Genomic DNA, 27460 nt, shown 5'->3' with positions numbered 1-27460 from the left:
CAGAGCGTCTGAAAAGAAACAAACGGCATTCCCCGCGAAATGAGCGACAGAACCCTAGAGAGTGAAGAGGAGATGGGCGAGAAAGAGAGAGAGATTCAAGTTCGAAGTCTAACAGGCGAATCAATGACGCTCTCAATCTCAGAAAGCATAAGAATTGATCAACTCAAGCTTCTTCTTAAACAAACTTTCCCCCCTGCTTCCTCTTCCCCAAACTTTCATCTCTTCCTAAAGGTCTATTTCTTCCTAGTGTCTGTCTATGTTTTCTGTAAAATGTTTATACACTGCTTGTTGAATCCATAGATAGATTAGCTCCATAATATCATCTGTTATTGGACTTTGCAATGTTTTAAACTGCGTTTTTGGACTAATTTCTCACACCTAATTGACTGTTTTAGATGAGCACGATTGGATATGCCAAGTGGTTAAGGTATCCTCTGTTGGCCCCGGTCTTGGGCTCGACTCTGGCTACCTCGAGAATTTCTGAGAACAAATACTCAAATTGTAAGGTTAAAGCCATATTAGTCGGAAAAAATAAATATAATTTAACTGTTTTAGATGGGAGCATGGGGCAATGTAAGGTGCTAGAATTTGATTAAGGAAGCTAGTAGAGTAGCTGTCTAAGGGACCATACATTTTATGTTTCTGATTGTTTGCAAACTTTACGTTTCTGTTTGTACCCTTGTTTAGAATCTTATATGTCTGGCTTGCTATGCTTCAGGGTATGAAATTGAGTCTGGGAAGTCAAATTAGTCACTATCCCACCCATCCTGGGGACTTTTTTATTCTTATTCCATTTACAAAGAAGGATCAGAAACAAGAGCAGAAATGCGAGGAAGTTTTGGCAGCGCCAAATGTCACCAGTCAATGCTCATCTTCTAATATTGCTCATTCAACCTGGTCTGATCTGATGCAAGATCTGTCTTGCATGCAGAATACTGCTACGAACGAAAATCAACCTTACGCAGAGCTTCAAGGCATGACTTTTGATAGTAGAACTGGAGATAGCAGGAAACATAATGTAACATGTTCTTCAGAGACAAAATGGAGAACTAAATCTGTTAGCAGCGAACATGAAGAAACTGCAAACAGCCTTTTAGAGAGCATTTTGCAGTCATCAAGTAATAATATATTCGATGGTAAAAATTGTGAAAGATTTCTTCACTTATCCGGATTAATTGATTGTTTAGCCGACCCACTCTCCGGGACATGCCTGTTAAACAACGCTATCTCAAAGGACAGTGAAAAGGGACCATATCTGAGCAAGGGTGGTTTATGCTTGTGTCCATTGTGGATGAAGGATATAATGAAGAGGTTTTGTTTCCTAAACCTTTACTCAACAGTTCTTGGATTTCAGGGCAAATTGGTCACCTTTGTTGGTTTGAAAGGAGCTCTGGACCAACTTACAGAATCTGGGTTTCAGATTGGCATTTTAGACCTTGAGCAACTGTCAGCATTATGTCCAAAGGTATTTTTACTATAAATCATCTCTACAGTTTCTTTCACTTGGACCTGGAATGAACACATTAATCTTTTGGTTATACTGTCATGTCAAATTGTTAAGCAATAATTTTAGGCATCTTCGTTATGCAAAATTGATAAGTTATGGATAACGGGGCATTACAAGATTTTTAAGAAACACAACCATTGGCCGAAATATGTTAGCTGATTACCAGCGTTAGTTTTAGACTGTAATTTTGAAGAACTTGCAAATGATAGCTAAGTAGGATGCATGTGTTTCTCCTTCAGTAGTTTCTTAAACTTCCACATTATTAAAATATTTTTATATAGCTCTGCCATTTATAATTGTTATAATGCGTCAGAAGCAATAATTACTTGTCTACATTTATGCAATCTATGGTAATGCAGGATACCAATGGCATGGTGATAAACAAGTTTATTTATTTATTTATTTTATTTTTTTGTGAAATTTCTGCATTTTTACGAACCTTGACGTGTCATGAAGTTTAAAAAGTACAGTTGGTCTTTATTTCAGACAGGAGTGATTATACATTGCTGGAGTTCCTACATCCATACTACTTTATCTATTAGAGGGCTTACACAGTCATGTATTGTTCTTGGTAATTATGTAATATTGTATATAAACATTTGTAGCATATTTTTATTTTTTGTTAACTTTACATTCAGGTGGTTCATTTTGTTGACAGTGAGACAAAAGGAAAGAAATCTAGCAATTCCCTTGTAATTGTAAAATCTCAACTTGACAACAGTGATCAAACTATGCCTACTCGTTCTGCTGGTAATTTGATAACCATATCTTTTTGTCTTTTATATATGGTGTTCACTTCATTCTTAACTCTTTGATTTGGTTATGCAATTACTGTGATACTCTGTAATAGCTGAGAAATGCATGCCTCTTTCAAAAACAGTCAATGCAATGAAGAAAAGGGATAATTTTTTCAAAACTGAATTGTGGAATACTGTCAAATCATTATTGGTATGTTCACAGACCTTTGTATTACAGCTTTTGAACCTTTACTAGTTATCTCATGTCTCCTCCATATGACAATATTGTACATGTTTTGCCTAAAGGTTAAAAGGGCTCAGTCGGTCTTAATTTCAAAAGAAGAAAAATGAATATAGTGCTTGGTCTGTTTTATTTAAAAATGAAATAAACAAAATGCTAATCTGCAGGGGTTATCTATCAGCAATATGCATCATAAAGACACACCATGTACTATGTAGATTCATAAATTATTGTTATCTTTTCTTTTTTATAATTCAATTATTGTTATCTTTTCCCTATTATAATTCATAAGTTGTATTGTACTTATACTGTTCACTATTACCATTTCGTTAGGCTCTGTTTGTTTGAAGGAATATAGATTAGCAAATGAAATAGTTTCCCGATCTTGTTTAGTCTTAGGAAATACAATATCTTCCAAAGTAGGAATATACCTTTGAAAAATGTTTTGAATTCGTGGAATATGACTTCACCTTTTCAATAGTGGAATACATTTTTAAAAATGAAAATTTTCTCAAAATGTCATATTCTTTTCATGATATTTAAACCATGGAAATATTTTCCCGAAAAACGTTTTTTGGAAATATATTTTTCGGAAATTCATTTTCATGACAAATTTCCCCGGGACTTCTTTTGCAAAATAAAAATGTTATTCAAAATTAATTTATTTCTGGCAAACAAACGGTGCCTAAAATTGTGTGGCCAGTGTGTTGATGAAGACCATATATGCATTAGACAACTACGAGATATAGTGATGGTTTGCTCAATCCCTCTTTTGTTTTAGTGCACTTGTTTAACGGATGATTTTTACACAATAATCTCCAGCACTTTTTTAGCTTCATGTTTTAGAAATAACCTTAGTTTTAGTAAAATAATTTCCAAAACTCAAATGGATGTAGGAAAATCAGAAATGCTAGAAAATATTTGATGCTTTTGTTTGGTTTCAGGAAAATTAGTTTTTTCCAAAGGAGGAATTTTCCACTGATAATAAATGGATTTCAGGAACATGAATTTCCCTTTTTAAGAGAGGAAGATATATTCTAACTCAACATATGTACACAATTTCATAACATTTTCATGATGATTAAATGACAAACCTCCCTGAAAATTTTCTGTTTGATTTAGTAAATATTTTCTTGGAGGTTCTGATTTATCTGCGCTTGTTTAACTTTAGGAAAGTTTTTTCCCGAAATTTTCGATTTTCTAGAATTTGGAAAATATTTTTCCTATTTTTTCTGCGTTTGTCTGGTATCGGGAAAATAAAATAGATTTGGAAGGAAGAAATTTCCTTTGAAATATGCTTATAATTTTCTGGAAATTGACTTTCCCTTTTTAAAAGAGAGATTTTTTTCCAGATTAAGGGTCTGTTTGGTAGTGCTATTACAAATTGCTATTGCTGTGAGTAAAAGTGCTGGTAAAAAAAGTGTTGTTTGTAAAAGCTGAAACTGTTTGGTAAACTTGATTTCAAATGTGCTGTTTGAGTAAAAGCTGAAAACAAACTGTTTGGTAAATTTTTGTTAAAGTGTTATAGTGATAAATAAAAGTAATCTCTTATTCATTATTTCATACACAACTATTAAACAACAAATATAATTGTGTAAAATTAGAAAATAAAAAAATAATTAAATCATCTTTACATCATTAAACTATGAACTATTTGATTGCGGATAATGTTCATCTTGACTGAATCCTGGAGCCTGTAGGATGGCTTGATCTTATCTTAATAAAAAGGTAAGTCATTGCTATTTATTATAATACATTATTATGATAAAGTATTTCTTACGTGTGTGTATTGCAAGTTTTCTTCAATTCGAAGAGTTACAGATGCAAAGCTTTGTTTAAAATTTAACTTCATTATTTTATTTTATGTATGAGCTCTTTTAGAAAAATATGTTACTAATATATATATAATTTGTAATAATATATATATTTCATAATTTGTAATTATATATTTGCAAAATTATATAATTTTTGTAAAATATTTTCAACAGAAACACATCGGTCCCAAGTCGATAAGAAATTAAAGTACTTAATTCACACCAATTTTCAACAGAAATTAGGCTCTGATACCAACACAACAAGGACCGATAAGGATATTCCTTATCCTTATCGGTCCTTGTTGTGTTGGTATCAGAGCCTAATTTCTGTTGAAAATTGGTGTGAATTAAGTACTTTAATTTCTTATCGTCGTAGTCGATCGGTCCCAAGTCGCGTTGTGGAGTCTTGCCCGTTAGCCAGAGTTAGGCGTGTTAGGGTTTATTATCCACGTAATCAGTCGTTGACAGCCGAGCTATTGACTTAAGAATTAAAGTTCTTAAAACATGCTAAGATCAATAGGATTTGGTAAACATACTAAGATGAATAAGGATTTCGTCAAGAATAGTAATGAAATAGAATATGAACTTTTAGAACAACATCTTAAAGATTGGTCATTACCTAAGGTTAAACCAACAGAAATTTATGAGATAGGATCACCAACTTTTAGTGACATGAATTTCTCAATAAATGTATTAGAATTAAATAATATTCAAGAATTTAAAATAGACAGAAATAAGATTAATAATGAATTTAATCAACCTAAATATAAGGTTTTTAGAGAATGGTTTTTTAAGAGTTATTCTAAAGAGAAAACTTTAGAATTTAAAGATTTGTTTTATAAACATCTTGAAGAACATAAAATAATATTAAATTTTGTAGACTGGTTTTTCATGACACAAAATGAATTTCCTCAAATAAATATGATTAGTAATTATTATAAAGAATGGCAAACAACACATGGCCCTAAACTAACCTCTTTACACCCTCCAATAGAGAATAAAATATTTTTAACTACAATGAATGGAAACCCTGTAACTGCTCATGCTATATCTGAGACATTTACAGAAAATACCACTCATGAGAAAATATTATCTCAAAATAATTTCTCAAATATGCATTTACATACTCTAGGGAAACAATTAACTAGAGTAGAAAATAATACTAATACAATGCTAGAAAAAATACAGCAATCTATAAAACCCTCTACTCCTGTAAAACAGGAAACAGTTTTAATTCCTCCGCCAGTTTATACACCCTTTAATCTTCAATCTAAAAAAGAAACAAATTTAGTTAATGCATTAGTTACAAAACTAGAAGAATTAAAACAACAAGAAAAAATAACTGAGTCTTCGTCTTCAGTAGCAGTTATAAATAAAGAAGAAACTGAAGGAGAAGATAATATCAGTGAAACAGAATTAGCCCAATTAAACAATCAATTTCAATCCTTAGATAATGAAAACCAGGAAATCAATCAATCCTTGAATAAAATCGAATTTGATAAAAGACCTTTAAAAAATAAAGTTCCTTATGGAAGATACTACTATCCTAGGCCAACACCTATGGATGTATTATTTGAAGAAAATTTTATAAATACAGAAAAATCAAGTTTTTCAGCAGACCAAATCTATGAATGGAACATAGATGGTTGGGCAGAGCAACAAATATTTGCTGTTCTACACAAAATGTTAATGTATTCTACAATATGTAAAGCTAATGGTAATACAGATGCAAATATTGCTAGTTTTATAATAGCAGGATTTACAGGACAACTTAAAGGATGGTGGGATAATATTCTAACACCATTTCAAAGAGAAGAAATTTTACAGGCTAAAAAACTAATACATTCTAATTCACCTGATAATAGTGTAATAAAATCTGAATATCAGGAAGATAGTGTTTATACATTAATTCAAACAATTTTAAAACATTTTGTAGGAAATGCTTTCCATACAATGGATTGCAGCAGGGAATTACTAATAAATCTAAGATGCCCTACACTCACTCATTTTAGATGGTATAAAGATGTATTTTTGTCTAAAATTATGCATAGACAAGATGGAAATTCCACATTTTGGAAAGAGAAATATATTTCAGGATTACCTGCATTATTTGCAGAAAGAATTAGAAATAGATTAAGAACAAAACATAATGGTTTGGAAATACCCTTAGATCACTATACTTATGGAGAATTAACTAATGAAATGATAGCAGAAGGATTAAATCTGTGTAATGATTTAAATTTAAAAGCACAATTGAAAAAACAAGGAATTAATCATAGAAAAGAAATAGGAGAATTTTGTGAACAATTTAGTTATCCCTTAATAAAGGAAAGAAAAGTTCATAAAAAATCTCAGAAGAAACCATATCCGTTTAGGAAAAGGAGAAAGAAAAAACACTATCAAGATTACCTACCTAAAAAGAATTTTAAAAAGAAAATTCCTAAGAAACAATTTATTAAATCTGTAACATGTCATAAGTGTGGCAAAAAAGGTCATTATGCAAATAAATGCATGCTTAAAAAGAAAATAAGTACTTTGTCTTTAGATGATTCTGTAAAACAGGAAATTTATAATATTATTGAGTCTGAAATTATAGATTCTGATATATCTGATTATGATTCTAATGAAATATGTGACATACATGATTCTGATATTGAGGATAGTACTTCTGAATCTGAAGAAGAAGTATGCGCTTGTAAAACAAGTAATGATCCTTATATAGCTAACTTAAACATGAATGGTTTAAGCATCAATGTCTTGAGTAGTTCTGATCAATTTATTTTAGATATGATAGAGAAAATAAATGACCCTATTCAGAAGAGACAAATGATTGAACAATATTTGAATCAGGTAAAAGAAACACCTAGGGAAAAACCCCAAAAACAACCTCAAATTTATACCCCTTATACTTTACAAGAAGTAATAGCTAGATTTAATAATCAATCTGAGAAACCTATAACTCTTAAAGATTTAAAAGAAGAATTAAATTCTCAGAAAAAAGAAATAAATGAACTAAAACAAAGAGTAAAACAATTAGAAAATAATTGTTCCACTCTTGGAAATATAACTCCTAGAGAGGTAGGAGAAACTTCTAATCAATTTTTGTGTAATATACACCAAATTACTTATCAAAAATGGTATATTAATATAACCATTGTAATTAATAATACATTTACTCTGTCTACTATAGCTTTGGTAGATAGTGGTGCAAACATAAACTGCATAAGAGAAGGACTAATTCCAACCCAATACTATGAGAAAACTAAGCAAGATTTAAGTACTGCTGATGGTAGTAAATTATGGATTAAATATAAATTGACAAATGTTGCAATTTGTAATCAAGGAACATGTTTAAATTCTACATTTATAATGGTTCCTTACTTATCACAAGGAATAATATTAGGAACACCTTTCCTTAATAGTATACAACCAATGACCATAAATCAATCAGGAATACATACTAAAATAAATGGGATTGATATATCCTATAATTTTATAACTACTCTTATAACCAAAAATGTAAATGAATTACCTATAAACAATATTAATATATCAAAGAAAAATTTAGAGTATAAACAAAACCATAGCAATTCACTAAAACAAGAAATAAATTTATACAAGAAAAGATAAAACAATTAGAAATAACTATACAACAAGAAGTGTGTAATACTCTACCTAATGCTTTTTGGGAAAGAAAGAAACACATGGTAAGTTTACCATATGATGAAGGATTTACAGAGGATAAAATCCCTACTAAAGCAAGACCATCTCAAATGGATAAAGAGATGTTAGAATTTTGTAAAAAGGAAATAGATACTTTATTAGAAAAAGGACTAATAACCCCAAGTAAGTCTCCTTGGAGTTGTGCTGCTTTTTATGTCAATAAAAAGTCAGAAATAGAAAGAGGAACTCCAAGACTAGTAATTAATTACAAACCGCTTAATAAAGCATTAAAATGGATTAGATATCCTATTCCTAATAAAAAAGACCTATTAAATAGAATAAGTCAAGCTAAAATATTTTCTAAATTTGATTTAAAATCAGGTTTTTGGCAGATACAAATAGAACCTAAAGATAGGTATAAAACTGCATTTACTGTTCCTTTTGGACAATATGAATGGACAGTAATGCCTTTTGGTTTAAAAAACGCCCCTTCAGAATTTCAGAAAATAATGAATGACATATTTATTCCTCATTCACAATTTTGCATAGTATATATTGATGATATATTAATATTTTCTGATAATATTGATCAGCATTTTAAACATTTAAATACATTTATTGATGCTGTTAAAAGGAATGGATTAGTTTTATCACCAACCAAAATAAATTTATTTCAAACAAAAATTAGATTTTTAGGACATAATATAAACCAAGGAACAATAATTCCTATAGAAAGATCTTTAACTTTTGCTGATAATTTTCCTGATAGAATTACTGATAAGAAAATGTTACAAAGATTCTTAGGAAGTTTAAATTATATTGCTGATTTTTATAAAAATTTAGCACAAGATACTAAGATATTATATAAGAGATTAGGTAAAAATCCTACTCCATGGACAGATGAGCATACTAAAGCTGTTCAGAAAATTAAGTTAAAAACTAAAACAATACCTTGTATATATTTGGCAAATCCTCAATGGTTTAAAATTGTTGAGACAGATGCTTCAAATATTGGATATGGTGGTATTTTAAAACAAGTAAATCCTGATAGTAAAAAAGAAGAATTATTAAGATATACTTCAGGACATTGGAATAAAACACAATTAAATTATTCTACTGTTAAAAAAGAAATGCTATCTGTATTAAAATGTTTGTTCAAATTTCAAGATGATTTATTAAATCAAAATTTTCTTCTTAGAATTGACTGCTCTTCAGTTAAAGAAGTCCTTGAAAAGGATATAAAGAATTTAGTTGCAAAACAACAATTTGCAAGATGGCAAGCCTTATTGTCTATCTTTGATTTTCAAATTGAATATATAAAAGGAGAATCAAATTCTCTTCCAGACTATTTGACTAGAGAATTTTTACAGGGATTACCCTCTCCAGAGAAAGAGGGAAATTAACTATGAATCGTGGTGGTTATACCAGAGGATCCACAAGTGGTAATACCAGAGAAAATAGATCTTCTCTAAAAGATGTTCTTAAAAGAGAACAAGTAGATGATATCTACACCTCAAATGTTTGTGAAGTAATACTAACTTTGGAAAATTTTGACCTTAAATGGTTTTCAGATGCTAATTATATTGCATCACGATATTTTGAACCCTATAATCATTATCCTTTAAAAGGATCTAATAATACTAGATTGTTTTATGAAACAATTCTTAAAGAAACTCAAAGTGTTGAATTTGAACACTTTTATAGAGGTGGAAATACCCAACAAAATAAACATGCTCCTTATAGCTTTTCTAAAGCGTCTTTTAAAAAGATGTTATCTCCAACAGATTGGGGACTAGATCCTAATAGGACTAGACAAATGACCAATTATCCAAATATGCCTTATACCTACTGGGATTATAAGGATGCTTGGTATAATTGTTTTTATTATAATAATCCAGATTTTAAACATACTTTGTTTTTCAGATTTATGTCTGATTTTGTTCTTAATAATCCTCCAAATTGGAGTTTTCATTGGTGGGAAAAATTTGGTCCCAAAATTAATGTTTTACCAGAAGAGTTATATCTCTTATTTCCTGGATATAAGGAAGAATGTTGCAAATGCTCAAATGAAGGAAATGATATTCCTATGATGAAATTAATGATGGTTTATAACCTACCATGGATCTGGACTTGGGAATATGCTACCAAGCAAATTCAAGACTTTAATAAAGGTCTTCCTACCTTAGTTCGCCAATTTAAATATAAATGGTGGAATAAGTTTAATACTGAAGAAACTGTAAAACAGTTGAAAGCTGATATTCAGTATTGTAAAAACAAAAATCAAGAGAAGTTAAAACTTCAGGAAAAAGAGGAAATAAAAGATCCTCTAAAATCTCTTAAAGAGACCTTGAGAAGGAAATATCCTCAAGCTTCTAAAAAAGAAATTCAAAAGAAGCTATTAGAAATTGCTTCATTTTCTGATAATGAAGATGAAGATGATGGTAATACCAATATGTCAATAACAGAAGAATCCCCTGAAGATTTTGAGGAGAATCTCCAATACGCTCAAACTCAATAATGGATCCAATCAAGGAAAGATTTCGCAAGCTTAATAAGCAGGAAAGAAAGCTTAGTATGATATATCCAAAGATTCAAGAAGCAACCAAGGAGTTGGAAAACTTAAAGATAAAAAGTCAATTAGCATACAATAAGTATGTGTTAACCAGATATGGTTCATTTCAGGAAATGCACTCAGCTAGAGTTGCAGCTGAACACAAAACTGCTGAATTATGGGCACTTCATGATAAAGAACTACGAATAAGGCTCAAAAGAGATTGGTTATACAAAAAACTCGTGGAATCTAGCAATCTTACAGCATGAATACGATTAAGCAGGTATTCAGAAAATTAAAGAAAAAGAAAGAGAAAGTTAGAACCCTAGAAATATGGGTTGAAACCCTGATCGACACATATCAAAGAAATCTTAGCAACTTTGAGTCAGATGGAGAAGAAATGAATTTTCTCCTTTATGGACTTAGAGAAGAAATGACATTAATCTACAAACGACACAGAGCAAGGGAAATGGAAAGAATTTTACTTCATCAAAATAATCTCACTGGATGATGCAGAGATGATACAGCAATAATGCAGTAGTGATGCAGGTGATAATGCAACCACTAAGATGACATAAGCAATGACATCATCAAGAAAATTCTGGACACCAATAATTGAAGACAATCATGGAACTACAATAATGCAAAGCAATAATAGAGCTGCATGATTAAATTCATGATGTAAGCAATGATGTAATATAGTTTGTCTTTTTTAGTGTACAACTACTATAAATAGATGTGTGTAACTTAGTTGAAGGGCATCGAAAAACACAACCCTTCAAAATCACTCTCAACCACTCTTGTAAAATAAACACCCTTGTATTGTAAAAGTTTTGAAGATCAATAAGAAGGTTTGAAGTTTGTATATCAGCTCTTCTACATGAGTAATAACTCGTGTAAGTATTCTTAATCTTTATCTTTGTCATTTAAATTACAGATTATATCTGTTTAAATATATCTGTCAAGTTCATAACTTGTGTTTAACAGAAATCCTTATCCTTATCGGTCCTTGTTGTGTTGGTATTCAGAAAATTAAAGAAAAAGAAAGAGAAAGTTAGAACCCTAGAAATATGGGTTGAAACCCTGATCGACACATATCAAAGAAATCTTAGCATGTTTTAAGAACTTTAATTCTTAAGTCAATAGCTCGGCTGTCAACGACTGATTACGTGGATAATAAACCCTAACTTGCCTAACTCTGGCTAACGGGCAAGACTCCACAACGCGACTTGGGACCGATCGACTACGACGATAAGAAATTAAAGTACTTTATTCACACCAATTTTCAACAGAGATCTGGCTCTGATACCAACACAACAAGGACCGATAATGATAAGGATTTCTGTTAAACACAAGTTATGAACTTGACAGATATATTTAAACAGATATAATCTGTAATTTAAATGACAAGAATAAAGATTAAGAATACTTACACGAGTTATTACTCATGTAGAAGAGCTGATATACAAACTTCAAACCTTCTTATTGATCTTCAAAACTTTTACAATACAAGGGTGTTTATTTTACAAGAGTGGTTGAGAGTGATTTTGAAGGGTTGTGTTTTTCGATGCCCTTCAACTAAGTTACACACATCTATTTATAGTAGTTGTACACTAAAAAAGACAAACTATATTACATCATTGCTTACATCATGAATTTAATCATGCAGTTCTATTATTGCTTTGCATTATTGTAGTTCCATGATTGTCTTCAATTATTGGTGTCCAGAATTTTCTTGATGATGTCATTGCTTATGTCATCTTAGTGGTTGCATTATCACCTGCATTACTACTGCATTATTGCTGTATCATCTCTGCATCATCCAGTGAGATTATTTTGATGAAGTAAAATTCTTTCCATTTCCCTTGCTCTGTGTCGTTTGTAGATTAATGTCATTTCTTCTCTAAGTCCATAAAGGAGAAAATTCATTTCTTCTCCATCTGACTCAAAGTTGCTAAGATTTCTTTGATATGTGTCGATCAGGGTTTCAACCCATATTTCTAGGGTTCTAACTTTCTCTTTCTTTTTCTTTAATTTTCTGAATACTTGCTTAATCGTATTCATGCTGTAAGATTGCTAGATTCCACGAGTTTTTTGTATAATCAATCTCTTTTGAGCCTTATTCGTAGTTCTAGAAAATATTTGATGCTTTTGTTTGGTTTCAGGAAAATTAGTTTTTTCCAAAGGAGGAATTTTCCACTGATAATAAATGGATTTCAGGAACATGAATTTCCCTTTTTAAGAGAGGAAGATATATTCTAACTCAACATATGTACACAATTTCATAACATTTTCATGATGATTAAATGACAAAAACCTCCCTGAAAATTTTCTGTTTGATTTAGTAAATATTTTCTTGGAGGTTCTGATTTATCTGCGCTTGTTTAACTTTAGGAAAGTTTTTTCCCGAAATTTTCGATTTTCTAGAATTTGGAAAATATTTTTCCTATTTTTTCTGCGTTTTTCTGGTATCGGGAAAATAAAATAGATTTGGAAGGAAGAAATTTCCTTTGAAATATGCTTATAATTTTCTGGAAATTGACTTTCCCTTTTTAAAAGAGAGATTTTTTTCCAGATTAAGGGTCTGTTTGGTAGTGCTGTTACAAATTGCTATTGCTGTGAGTAAAAGTGCTGGTAAAAAAAGTGTTGTTTGTAAAAGCTGAAACTGTTTGGTAAACTTGATTTCAAATGTGCTGTTTGAGTAAAAGCTGAAAACAAACTGTTTGGTAAATTTTTGTTAAAGTGTTATAGTGATAAATAAAAGTAATCTCTTATTCATTATTTCATACACAACTATTAAACAACAAATATAATTGTGTAAAATTAGAAAATAAAAAAATAATTAAATCATCTTTACATCATTAAACTATGAACTATTTGATTGCGGATAATGTTCATCTTGACTGAATCCTGGAGCCTGTAGGATGGCTTGATCTTATCTTAATAAAAAGGTAAGTCATTGCTATTTATTATAATACATTATTATGATAAAGTATTTCTTACGTGTGTGTATTGCAAGTTTTCTTCAATTCGAAGAGTTACAGATGCAAAGCTTTGTTTAAAATTTAACTTCATTATTTTATTTTATGTATGAGCTCTTTTAGAAAAATATGTTATTAATATATGTATAATTTGTAATAATATATATATTTCATAATTTGTAATTATATATTTGCAAAATTATATAATTTTTGTAAAATATTTTCAACAGAAACACATCATTTATATTTTATATTCAACTATAAATATAAATAAAATTATATAATTTACATTTTACCAAAATATACTACTTAAACATATTTTTTATAAACTGATATAATTTTCTTCTTGGTTTAATGTATATTACTCACCATATTTAATTTTTACCCCTATATTATAATTTATTTTTTAAAACAACAAATTTATTGAAACCAAAAATATAACCTTAAAATTCATTTAAACAACCAAATTTATTTTAATAATTCATTTTGAGGTTTCTTTTTAAATTTATTACAAAAATTCCACCTACCAATAATCCAAGTTATAATTAAAAAAAATATTTTATACATATTATATTGTTTTGTTGTTTTGTTTAAAGTGTAACAACTAGGGTAAACAAAAAAATTGCATGTGCGGGGGTTCGATGGCAAGACCAGTAACAACTGGGCGCAACAGCCGCTTCTGTGAAAAGCAGGGGTATACCAGCTTTCTGTAAAAGCAGCTTTTGGACAAAAAGCAGGGTTGGAAAAAGCAGGGTTAAACTTTACCAAACAAATTTACACCAGCTGTTTGACAAAAAGCTGCTGTTGTGGTTGCCAACTGCAACCCCAAACAGACACTAAGCATTTTCCCATCATTTCTCATAATAATAGTGAAGTTATAGGAAATCATTTTTTTGAAAAAAAAAAATTTCCCTAAATATATTTTGCCCCGGACAAATATTTTACAAGAATTTCATATTTTTGCGAATTATTTTCCCAAATTTAAGCTATTTTCTGGTAAACAAATGGAGCTCGAGTTATTACTGAAATGCTGGGGGATCTATATGTGTTGGTGACATTAAATTGATTGTTGTTATATCTAATGATGGTAAATTTTTATTTGAGACAGAAGTAAATATATGAAAATGATTCTGTTTTAACAATTCTTGATGATATTTTAATGATTAAGAGTTGTATTCTCCGTAAGTTTATACTAATGATTGAATAACTTGGAGATAGCCTCCAAATATTATATATTATATTTGTCTAGTTTTAGGCCAAATTGTGAAGCTGTTTTGTTAGCATTTCTTGTGGAATTAATGAAGCTACTTGAGCACAAAGTGGAGTTACTTCTTATTATGGTTTTAAAGAGCTAAATATTATTGTTGTGTATTTGGTTAATCAGTCATAGATCCCAGTTATGGGAACCTAAATCATTATGTATGGTGTGCAATTAGTTACCGCTGTTCGATAGCTTCATTTTTATGCAGTACTTTGGATAATTTGAAACAGCGTGAAACTGGAAATGATATGGTCAAGTGCTTTTCTGTGGAAGACGTTATAATGTTTGTGAATGCAAAGTCTGCTGCAAATAACACAAAAGCTAAACGGCCTAGAAGTTGCACATCTGCTCCATCAACTTCTGTTTCTATGAAAGAAGTCTGTCATGTAAGTATGACCCCTTGTCTAGTGGCTGAATGATCAAGTTGTGCATATTGTATCCATGTTGCTACGTGCAAAATGAAGTGATGGAGTAGTGGAAAAATGATTTCTTTATTGTATATATACACTGGTTGTTAAATGAAAAGTTATATATGAACCTTGAGCTCTTTTGCCATCCACTATAGATATCAATCACAATGCTCTTTCTCCATCAGCTATAGGTAACAGTCACAATCTATAATCATGTTTGAGCTATATTGCTGCTGCAGAATTGTGAATTAATACGCCAATCGACTTTTTGAGTTATTTTTCCCTAGAGTATAGTTTACATCAAACTGTATCATACACAGTTTGCATAAAATTAGGTATTTTTGTATTATACATAATTACTTAACATGACCTGGTCTGTGCAAATTGTTTTAGAAATTTGTGTCTCATCTTATTCTTTTTTCACCTCATTGCTTCTTATATTCTTACTTTCTAATTCCATTGCTTGTTTGTGCACATTAAATTATTTATGAGGCTATTTTAGGTTCTAAAATTCTTCTTCTTTAGCAGGACACACAACCGTTATCACCTATTGAAATGGTGGAACATCTGAGAATGGGTATTGGATCTAAAGGACAGGTAGCAATTTATTATTTGTCTTTTGAATGGGTGTTTGCTTCGTGTTGCAATTGGTTGTCTTTGTATATATCTTTCCTACCTCTGTTTTGTAGTATGTATATGTTTTGGGTGGGGGGATGGGGAAGTTGGCGGAAACATACATAGGAGCCAGCCTTCATGTAAACGTTAAGGCATATCTTCATTTGTTTAGTAATTATTTTTAGTTCAGTTTAGCTGACTGCTAAATTCCATTGATGCAGATTGTTCACATTGAAGATATACCTGGAAGAAAAGCAGACTATGTTGAGATCCCAGTTGAACTATCAAAAAACGTGAAATCTGCACTTAAACGTAACAGGATTACTAGGTTGTATAGCCACCAGGTATGGAGGTTTCCTATTAATTGTGATCCTTTTCGATTCTTAAATTTCTTCTAATTTATGTATACCTTTGCTTTATATGCAGTCAGAATCAATCAAAGCTTCTCTTGCTGGAAAAAATGTTGTTGTGGCAACCATGACATCCAGTGGGAAATCTCTTTGCTACAATCTTCCAGTCCTGGAAGTACTATCTCAGGATTTGTCTGCTTGTGCTTTTTACCTTTTTCCAACAAAGGTCATCCGCGCTAGATGTTATGTGTTCTTATATTTATTTATGCTGATTGATGATGTATCATGAATTCAAACAGCTATGATTTGTTGTAATTTCAGTTTGGCCTTCTGGTTGAATTTAAGTGTCAAGTATACTAAATACCAAATTGGTTGTTGATGCAGGCTTTAGCTCAAAGATCAACTGCGAGCTTTGTCAGAAATAGTGGAAGAGTCCAATACCAACTTAAATATTGGCACATATGATGGTGATACGTCTCAAGAAGATCGGCTGTGGTTGAGGGACAGTGCTAGGCTCGTATGGTTGCTTGTGATGGGGTTCTTTTGCATCTTCTTTGAGTTGGCCTACTTGTTTATTTTTACTGATTTGTTTTCACTTTTTGTGCAGTTGATAACGAATCCAGATATGTTGCACATGTCTATCTTGCCATTCCATGGACAATTTAGGCGAATTCTAGAAAATCTTAGGTACCTCTTGCACAATGAAATGCAGCTGATCCAAGAATCTTTCCGTTTTGATATAAAGTTATCTATTTTTATTATATTATCTTTCTATTTTTCATTTCATAACTGCAATATCGTATATTTTAAAACTTGCACTCGGTATATTAGGTTTGTCATAATTGACGAAGCCCATGCTTACAAGGGAGCATTTGGTTGCCATACTGCTCTAATTTTGAGGAGACTTCGTCGAATCTGTGCTCATGGTATCAATGCAAAGTGTTTATGTAATATACGTACAGATGGCAATATATGTACTATATAATCTGTTTTATATATTATTACCTCCAAACAAATTATTAGTTATCCACACAACATGGTTATGCAGTGTATGGCTGCAATCCGTCATTTGTGTTTTCTACTGCAACTTCTGCCAACCCCCGCGAGCATACGATGGTAAGATTCTAGTTTTGTTTATGATCTTTATTATACTTGAAAAAATCTTAATTCCGGAAATGTGTGGAATGTTAACAATTTCTCTACCGGGGAAACAATGATATTAGTTCTTTGTTGTTGGCTTCGCTAGTAGTACTGATCTCTTGGTCTTGCTAATACTGGACACATAGCATTAGAAACATTTGTGTGCATGTATCTGATGACAATTGAAAATTATATTAATCAGTTTTACATTTTAAATATTCTTGGATAACCACAAGTTTTACATTATTACATCGTTCTGATTAATACAGGAACTTGCGAATTTATCAGCACTTGAGCTGATTCAGAATGATGGTAGCCCTTCTGGTCTCAAGCGTTTTGTCCTTTGGAATCCACCTTTGTGCCTGAGAACTGTAGGCTTTGTGTGCCTATTAAGTGAACAAAACTTTAGACCATAAATCTTCTCTTAAAATTTTACTGACAATTAATATACAGGTTTCCAAGAAGAGTAAGACCGGCGCTGGAACCAATAAAACTTCTGAGAAAAGTGTTGTTGTTGGACGTTCAAGGTAACAGTTATCTTAATATATGGCATAAGCTTGTCCGGGGTGTTCAATTAATATAATATTGACTATGAGGAGTTTGTTGATGGCTAGATGCTTGTCATGTGAGGGGTACCCTGGCAGTCTTATTCACCCCTGACATCATCATCACTTGATCTTTTTCGGGTGTTCAATTTCATCTGTCTATATGTTTGTATCCTATCTGGAGAACATGAAGAGTTTTTCTTCCTGTAGTTTTGAATATAAATGAACTGTGAATTTCCTTTTGCAAATTCTACAGACACAAATGGGTTGAGAAAACACAAATTATTGGGTTACATACTTCCATATTACCAACACCTGGAATTCACTTGATAAAGTTTACCTAACCAATATGTGGAGATTTTCTTAAAGAGATTTAGTAGGGTAGACTAGTTTGTATATTGTCGATTATCTCAAGACACTTGCCAAAGGTGTTCTGAGCGCTTCTCTAGCTCTGTCTTGCAGGTATTTATATCACTGAAGATAATATTCCTTTTGTGAGAGTTATAAGGTTGCACACAGAGATATCTATGCTTGGTTCTTCCGTTGATTAAAACATAGACTTCGAATCATAATTATGGTTACAAGCATGATGACTATATAGCATTTTGAGTGCTGAGATGCTTAAAGACACCACTTCTGCAATATGATAAGTAATATATTTTGGCTAGTAAACAGAAATAGAATTCCTGAATGAGAAGCATTAAATTTCTGCAAACAACGAATCTTTTATATATGTCTCTGACTCGCTGTATATTACAAAAACAGACTTAGACATTGTGCATTGCAACTGTATTATGTTTCAATTGTTTTTATTGGCTGATTGCTGAGGAAAAGAGAGACAGTTTGTTGTACCAGACATGGTACTGGTACCTGGTGCTGAATTCTGTTAAGTTAAGCCGCAGATGTTAATGGCTTATGAATTGGTTGATAATTCAGGATGAGATAACTAAAAAGCTGCCACTTAGTGAATTGGTGATGCATTTTTATCTTTATCGTATAAGATAGCAGTTACCATCTTGAGTGGATCTAGGTGTATACACCTGGTTTAATTAACATCAACCAGTTCAATCAAGAACTAGAGCCACTGCCCCCCAAAATTCATCTGTGTCTCTTTTATACTCGGCTTTATTTATTCATAATGCCGTGGACTTGGTAGCCAGTGTGGAAAGATGTAATACCATATAAAACGCTCTTAAGGGAACATTTACTCTGCACATTTTACAACCATTTGTTATGCTCTGTAATTGGAACATGCACACTGTACATCATCAAATGTCACTTCTAACAAACACTAAAATGCATTGCATCTTTCCTTGCAGTTCAATTATGGAGGTTTCCTATCTCTTTGCAGAAATTGTTCAGCATGGACTTCGTTGCATTGCATTTTGCAAAACACGGAAACTTTGTGAACTTGTGTTAAGTTATACGTATGTGCCCTGAAGCCTACTTCTAGTTGTTTTTCATATTTTCTGCTCATTGTTTATCTGTATCATGATGATTTTATCAATCAATAAACTAAATTTCAATGTAGACGCGAGATTCTTCAGGAGAGTGCTGCTCATCTTGTGGACTCTGTTTGTGCTTATCGTGCTGGCTATATTGCTCAGGTCATTAGGCTATCTGTTTTCAGCTCAATCTTCTCATTGATGCTATCAGTATGATGTCATGATTTTAAATGCCATCTTTAAAATATGATAAATGTGTGTGTGCCTGGCTTTTTTGGTGACCGTGTGAGTAAGATACTAAGAATGGGCTATTTGGTTGGAAAGGCTCTGGGTATTAAGGCTGCCTAAGCTGGCCATGATATTCATCCTACTGCATTCAATATGTGTTGTAGTTTAATGTTTTTCAGATAAATTTGGATTTTTGACATTCCAAGCGCATGTGGAAAGCAGTCTAAACCTGCAATATTTTGAGAAAGAACTGCGGAAGATAAAATCCTTAATAACTTTTACATTCATAAAACAAACAATGACAGACGGATTGTTGCGTTGCTAAACTTTAAACTCTGAAGAGGTTACAACTTCTCCAGAGTTGAACTTTGTGCAACAAGAAATTACCATACCGTTTAGTTGTCAAACTTAGTCCTAATGCCTTCTGTATGTGATGTGGCCTTGTAGGAACTAGGAAGTATTGAAACAAGAAAAGCAATATATAATTTTGTATAAGAAATTACCTTAGAAAACCCGGAAATATGTCAAATTTAAGCTCCTTATTCCAAAATTGTACCAAAATAACAACTTTAAAAAAACAACGAACTTTGATCTTCTGTACCTGCCCCTCAAGTATCCGACTATCCGTTTTTGTCCAGTTCACCTAACTTTGTTTTTTTTTTGTTTTTGTACATGGCTTTCGTACATCTAAAACCATAATTATCTTTCTATGGGTGCGCATGGCTTTCCTGCCTCTGAAATCTGTATTTATAATTGTTTCTATTCTCATGATCACGACTTGTGGACATTGTTAACTAATAGAGCAGGATCGAAGAAGGATCGAAACTGAATTCTTTGACGGGAGACTTCTTGGCGTTGCTGCGACAAATGCCCTTGAGTTGGGCATTGATGTTGGGCACATTGATGTGACTTTGCATCTAGGTTTTCCTGGTAGTATTTCAAGGTATTTACTTTGTACATTTAGTTTTTGTCAACCATATTGCTGTTTCTTTGTTCTCATTAGTGTTAACTTATTCTCCTTATTAGCTTATGGCAGCAAGCTGGAAGAGCCGGGAGAAGGGAAAAACCATCAATAGCGATATATGTAGCATTTGAAGGCCCAATGGATCAGTATTTTATGAAATTTCCTCATAAACTCTTTAAGAGCCCTATCGAGTGTTGCCATATCGATGCAAATAATCCTCAGGTTTGTGGTGGTTTGGAAGTTTTACTGTTGAAATTCTGATACTAATAAGTGACACATGCTGAAAAGTAAAATTAAACAACTTATGTTTATGTAATTATAATACTTGAAACTAAATTACATAAGTAATCCTTTTTTTAGTCTATATATAAACAAAGTCCACTAAAACTTAGTTAACATTATCTACTAGTGGTGAAAAAGAAATCCCAACACGATCTCACACAAAAAGATAAAACCATTTCCTGAAAACGTATATTTTTTTTCTTTAAAAGTTAACATCATATATACTCCCTCCGTCCCACTGATTTATATACACTTTCCTTTTCTGGATGTTCCACTTAATTCTATACATTTTAAAACTTTCCCAAAATAGTACTCCTTCCATCCCGCCAAGAAGTTTACGTACACTGTTTGCACGCATTTTGAGGCTCTCATAAAATATAGTTATATAACGTATTTTCAATTTTTTCTTTTTTTGAATAAAAGTTTAAACTTCAAATTTTTTTTCAGGAATTTATTTAATAAAAATATATAATGTAAGTATCCTTTATAGGAGCCTTAAAATACGTGTCAAAAAGTAACGTAAAGAACCTGGTGGGACGGAGGGAGTATACTTTTATAATATAGAAATCCCTCCCACCCACTACTTTCATCTACATTTTCAAATCTATCTCTTAAATATTGCTGGGTCCCACCACTTTACCCACTTTCTCTTCTCTTTCTCATTACTTTATACTCCTTTATACACTTATCTTAATCTCCGTGTCCATTCCATATGTATATAATTCAGAGGGACGGAGGGAGTATATTATTATCTCTTGATTCAAAGTTATCAAGTTAGTGAAACTGGAGCACTTCTTTTAGTCTTTTTTTGATGCACTTCTCATCACAAACCAATTGACTTGTTGATGAATATGACTTCTCTCCATGTTGCTCATAATCTCAGACAATTCAAAGCAGAGTTTCTTCTTCCAGCCATATTGTAGTGGTATCCTTTTTATTATCTCAGAACCTGCAATGCTTTGCTATATGTCCAAAAATTATGATATTTAAATCATTTTCGCTTTCCCTATGCCAACGATTATTTTTTTTCATTACCATTCTTTTGATAGTTGTTGCATTAGAAGGATCCACTTGTAGTGAATTGATCAACTATGTAATTGTCACTGTTATTAATTCTTTAGGATCTTCAAGTGAGAAATTTGCTTTCATACCTTTGCAGAAGAGTGACTAGATTTCTAGCAACCACTCTTTTAGTTTTCAAAATCCCCTCCAAGAAATATGATTTTATTGTCAATTGGACATAATATACTTGCATATTCTATGACAACTTCATTGTTCTTCATTTCCATAATCTCAAACTCCCTCCTGATTCCTGAAATTTAAAATTTGTATGAAATTTGTCGTATGTTTACCTTCCTTCTACTCTTTGATTTTCTCTCTTGCTTCTTCTTTAGGAGGTTGTTCATAATGCTTGTAAGATTTTCTTTGTATGTAATACACAGAAGTGCTTTGCCTTTCTTGCCACATGTCCATTTTTCTTTTCTTGTCTTCCTCTTCGAGCGCTGCTTCTCCGATCCCACTGAATTGAATTGGGTACATGAATCTAAGGAGCTGCACCAGGAGCAAAGTCAACCATAGCAAGGAGTAAAGTCAACCATAGGAAAGAAAAGTAGACAGAAGTAGTAAGAATACTCTCATTCTGTAGCATAGGGAGCTAGGTCGAGGCTTGGCTTATGCGATAGGCTAGCAGTAAGCTTGGCTTTCCAGACTAATACCGATCCAATCCATTGCATGAACAAAATATGGTATTGTTAGTGTAAGCGAGCTCTAAGATCACATTTTTGGTATAAAATCCAGTTGGTTTAAACTTGGGCTACATTAGGGTCTTCTGGAAGAGGTGTTAGGTTAACATCAGTCTCAATCACTTCCCACAAACTCATAGCTTTCTAATATGATTTAATTTTGATAGCCTGGGAGTTATTTTCTTTATATGTAGGAGAAGGAGAAATTATTTGAAAATAGTAAAGATGAACACTCAGTATATGTATATGACTTCACTAAAAGAAAAAGATCGGACAGCTCTGATACATAAAAATAAGTGATACATGCTGAAAAGTAAAACAAAATAAAGCTGCTGATGTTTATATCTAGTATAATACTTAAAATTAAACTACCTAAGTACGCTTTTATATTGGCCATGTATAAACAAACTTCACTAAAAATTAGCCGACCCTATCTACTAGTGCTGAACAATGAATCCCACTAAAATTTCACGTAAAAAGCTAAAACTATTTCTATGGACTATGATTTATTAAACAATAAACATAACTATTTTGTATATTAATGCTTGAATCATATTTATTTTAACATTTATCCAATACCCACAAACATCCATCTTTTCTTTCCCTTGAACAGGGGTGGCAACATTGCATTTCAATTTACGCTTAGCAGGGGAGCATATGTTTACTCTTTGTAATTCCTCTCTGTAGGTTCTTGAACAACACTTGCTCTGTGCTGCTCACGAACATCCATTGAGCTTACTCCATGATGAAAAGCATTTTGGTCCGGGATTAAAGGATGCCATATTAACACTTCAGGCTAAAGGGAACCTGAGTACTGATGCATCCCGTGGATCTTCTGACAAAATGTGGTGCTATATAGGTCATGAGGTATAAAAAATATGACAAAATGTGGTGCTATATAGGTCATGAACTATAGAATTATCTTATTGTCTAGGTTATATACTTCCTCTATATATGTTAACTTCAATAACCTTTTTTCCTTAAATTTTGCTACTGTGCCTCTTGTTTGATCTGAAATCTCTTTCCCAGAAAACTCCTTCGCACGCTGTTAGTATACGGGCTATAGAGTCAGAGAGATACAAAGTAGTGGACGAGAAAAATGACGAAGTTCTGGAGGAGATTGAGGAGAGCAAAGCATTCTTTCAGGTAGAATTATTAAGACTATTAACCCACTTTTTGTCCACTGTCTTCGGACTTCGAATTCAATATGCAGTTTCTAGACTTTCGTACTCCTACATTCCTACTCTAGCACTATCTTTCCCATATCAAGAAGCAAACTACAATAGATAATATCCTTAAACTTATATGCCTCTAGGTAGGAGCACTTGGGTGACTGAAAGGTGTCTTGCATTAATTTACTGTTTGTAAGTGGGGATTAGTCCTCACAAGTGCCCAAAGCATTTGACATGATGAACAATTATCAAGTGCTATAGTGGGATTTGGAGAAAGATGTACCTCTTACTCTCGATATAGGGCATGTTCCCAAGTACTTAATTCCTTCACATCTTTTGGCAAAACTTCATTTTAAGCAAATCAACCTCGTTAATATTTACGTACTTCCTCTAACTCTGAAAACTTCTTTGTGTGCATTTTTACAATGCCTTAGGATCTGACAAGACAATCTTAACTGACCTTTTGTAATATTTTCTCTATCACAGACTCACAATTAGTTCAGTTTTAATCCGGTTACCTCTTAAGGCCGCATAAAACATGCACATTTTATTTTGGTGATGCAAGTTCTTATGTTAAAGACCATAACATTTCTTATTGGCATCCTTATGATCTAAATAATCTCAATGAGTTAAAAGCTTTCTTATGGTTAGCCAATCATACCAAAATCTAAACACTACAAATAAAATGGATCCAAAATATGTTGTGAAACCAATAGTCTTTCAACTAAAACATGCAACTGTAGCTACTTTTTATTTAAAAATAATAATATTATAATAGTGGTGGGTTCTATTTTTTTATTAAGGCGGTTTACTTTTAACACACGCACATATTCATACAAAAGGGGAGTATGCTTTGTATTCTTCTTACAACTACACAAAGCTACTACCGATTACGTTGGACATTCTATAAATAGAAATAGAAGTGAAAAGAAACTTAGAACAATTTAAGTCATTAGATAAATCTAATCTAATGGCCCTGGAGTGTCACTAGCCACAATTAAAATGCATCCTCCCACACATGATTCCACATAATAACCTCCGTTTCTAAATTGCTTTTTCCCGTCAATCAGTGAACTTTTTTGGAAATCCAACTTCACTATATTTTGTTATCTTGCAACGATCAATTTGCATACCATATATGTTATATTTCGATTTGATTTAGGAATTATTTTAATTTTAGTCTCTTTTTTTAATTCTGAAGGATGTTTCTAGTGGAGTAGGACCCTATATATATGTTGTATATATATATATATATCGATCAATTTGCATACCATATAGGCATATACGTTATATTTCGATGTGATTTTAGGACTTTTTTTTTTTAGTATTTAGTTTTTATTTTGAAGGATGTTTCTAGTTTTTATTTTGAAGGATGTTTCTAGTAGAGTAGAGTAGAGTAGGTTTCTAGTTTCTAGATTAGTTTAGTTTCTATTTGATCCCTTGCCTATATATATGTATGTATATATTTATATTTTGACAAGTATGTTATATACAAGATAGTGATTCGTGATTTACAAATGGGTGATTTCTGCGGTTAAAAACAGTGATTAAAAATTGGTCTGAGACTAGTTTATAGTTTTTACGCTAATTTGGCTTCTACTTGAGTTAGACTCCATATAGGCATATACATATGTATGAATAGTAAATTAATTTATTCTTGGAATTTGATTTCTAAATTTTTCCTTCAGGTTTATGAAGGTGCTGTTTATATGAATCAAGGGAAAACTTATCTGATTAAGAAGTTGGATATGTCAAATAAAACTGCTTTGTGCCAAGAAGCAGACTTGAAATATTATACAAAAACTCGGGATTATACAGACATTCATGTCGCTGGTGGTAAACTTGTATGTGATTTTAAACTATTTTCTGTTGTTTATCATGTTTTCCCATGCTGATTTTTTATCCAAGGCACACTCACCCCATAAAGTAACTTAACTAAGTTAATTCTTCTGTATAGGCATACCCGGCAAGAGTTTGCAGTGGTGCATACCCTAGAACAAGTGCTCAGGCACATAATTGCAAAGTAACAACTACGTGGTTTGGTTTTCGTCGTATATGGAAAGGAAGCAATCAAGTGTTTGACACAGTTGAACTTTCTCTTCCTGATTACTCCTACAATTCTCAGGTGTGTAGTATGTTAACGATGATACTTACATAAATCATAATTGAATCATTGTTGTGTTTGCAATTATGTTAATTTTATGTGATTATCTTCTTTTATTTAATAAACAACAGGCGGTTTGGATTCGAGTCGCACAATGGATAAAAATGAGTGTTGAAACTAAAGGATATTCATTTCGTGGAGGATTGCATGCTGCTTGTCATGCACTTCTTAATGTAGTACCTCTGTAAGTATAATCATAATTAATGCGTAATATAGTTTGAACAAAGCAAAACATATCCACAAAGTTGAAAAAATGTGTTTTGTTGCACAGTATCTGTTAATGTATAATTTGTTAATATTCTTTAAAATCGATCTTTGATGTTTACATGCTGAAAATAATAATAGAAAAAGGTAGCAAGTCTGTTACTTGGTCTAATAATTAATATGATACTTTGGTATGTAGATATATCATTTGCAACTCATCTGATATAGCTTCAGAATGTGCAAACCCTTATGATACTCGCTATGTTCCTGAAAGGATTTTGTTATATGATCCACATCCTGGTGGAACCGGCATTGCAACACAGGTTAATATCCACTTCTTAGTCATTTATCTTGGGTTAGGGAGGCTATGGTTTTCACTGTAAATTGTCAGTCTGACTAACACGTGCTTGCATGATGCACATATAGATTCAACCTCTTTTCACTGAACTGATGGGTGCAGCTTTGGAACTTCTCATATCCTGTTGCTGCTCTGGCGATGCTGGTTGTCCAAATTGTGTTCAGGTTGGTCTCTCCATTTATGTTTACACTTTTGTTCAGATTCAAATATATTCCGCACTGATATCTAGTTCTGTAATCGTGCAGAATCTTGCTTGTCAAGAATATAATGAGGTTTTGCACAAAGATGCAGCTGTGATGATTATTAAGGTTGTCTCACATGTAATTAAACAGGTTTGGAATAGTATGATGCTGCCCTGTTTCGAATGCATTTTAACAGTACGGGGTTTGTATTGATATCGCAGGGTATTCTGGAAGAGGAGAAATCTTAGTTTGGGGAAGTACATAATTTCATGTTAAGCAGCCTTAGTATAGTTTCTGGCTGTTTTACATATCTTTGAGAAAAGGACTAAAAGGTCACGTTACAATTGTCTACCATTTCGAGTCTTCTTTCTATAAACCCAGAACACACCTAAGAGCTGAAATTGAGGGAGTTCGCCTACTTCAAATGCATCCTCAGATCTTTTAACTTTTGGACAGTATGCGGATTTTGGACATGTGTATTCAGAAATTTGCAGATTATTGCAGTTCTCTCAAGTGTTTTCTGCAGTTCTCCACTTTAAACATGCGTTGAGACCATACAATCAAAAGACAAGTGATGCAGTTTCGTTTCTAGTGTACGTGTTAGTAAGTCGTGTTTTTATAAGACTTATCTTTAAGATGCATATTGGTTGATTCATACAAGCATGTTCAACTGTTCAAGTGATAAAGATGTGTTTCACTCCATATACACAACAGAAAATTGCGTTCGATCTACATAGTTAAACAGATGATGGAAAACAATTTATAGAGTGCGTTTTCTGCTCTTACATGACTTAGACTTGCGTCTCTGCCTACATGCTAGAAAGCATCTGTTTAAGCTGTTGACATTTACATCATTTCAGCTTAAAAATTTGCCGCGAAGGGCCAAAGCCCCATATCTACATGT

The 27460-nt window shown here is 32.2% G+C and overlaps 1 protein-coding gene across 1 annotated transcript; it reads left to right on the top strand.

Annotated features, from left to right (window-relative positions):
- Positions 1–26873, top strand: LOC108214605 (uncharacterized). The gene is given in 27 exon segments (XM_017386701.2): positions 1–231; positions 719–1465; positions 2146–2257; positions 2358–2455; positions 14986–15141; positions 15694–15762; positions 16002–16124; positions 16207–16356; positions 16522–16647; positions 16738–16817; positions 16962–17056; positions 17179–17246; positions 17540–17641; positions 17724–17797; positions 19135–19242; positions 19347–19422; positions 20295–20431; positions 20515–20674; positions 23164–23343; positions 23506–23622; positions 25337–25492; positions 25606–25773; positions 25884–25996; positions 26216–26339; positions 26443–26538; positions 26620–26682; positions 26778–26873. Coding segments are annotated over 27 exon segments (3786 nt in total). The 5' UTR covers positions 1–39.
- The last annotated feature ends 587 nt before the right edge of the window (positions 26874–27460 follow it).

This window comes from Daucus carota, chromosome 3, assembly GCF_001625215.2.
Source record: "Daucus carota subsp. sativus chromosome 3, DH1 v3.0, whole genome shotgun sequence".
NCBI lineage: Eukaryota > Viridiplantae > Streptophyta > Magnoliopsida > Apiales > Apiaceae > Daucus > Daucus carota.
Note: the sequence above shows the minus strand (reverse complement) of the source record. Positions and strands in the feature narration are given on the sequence as shown.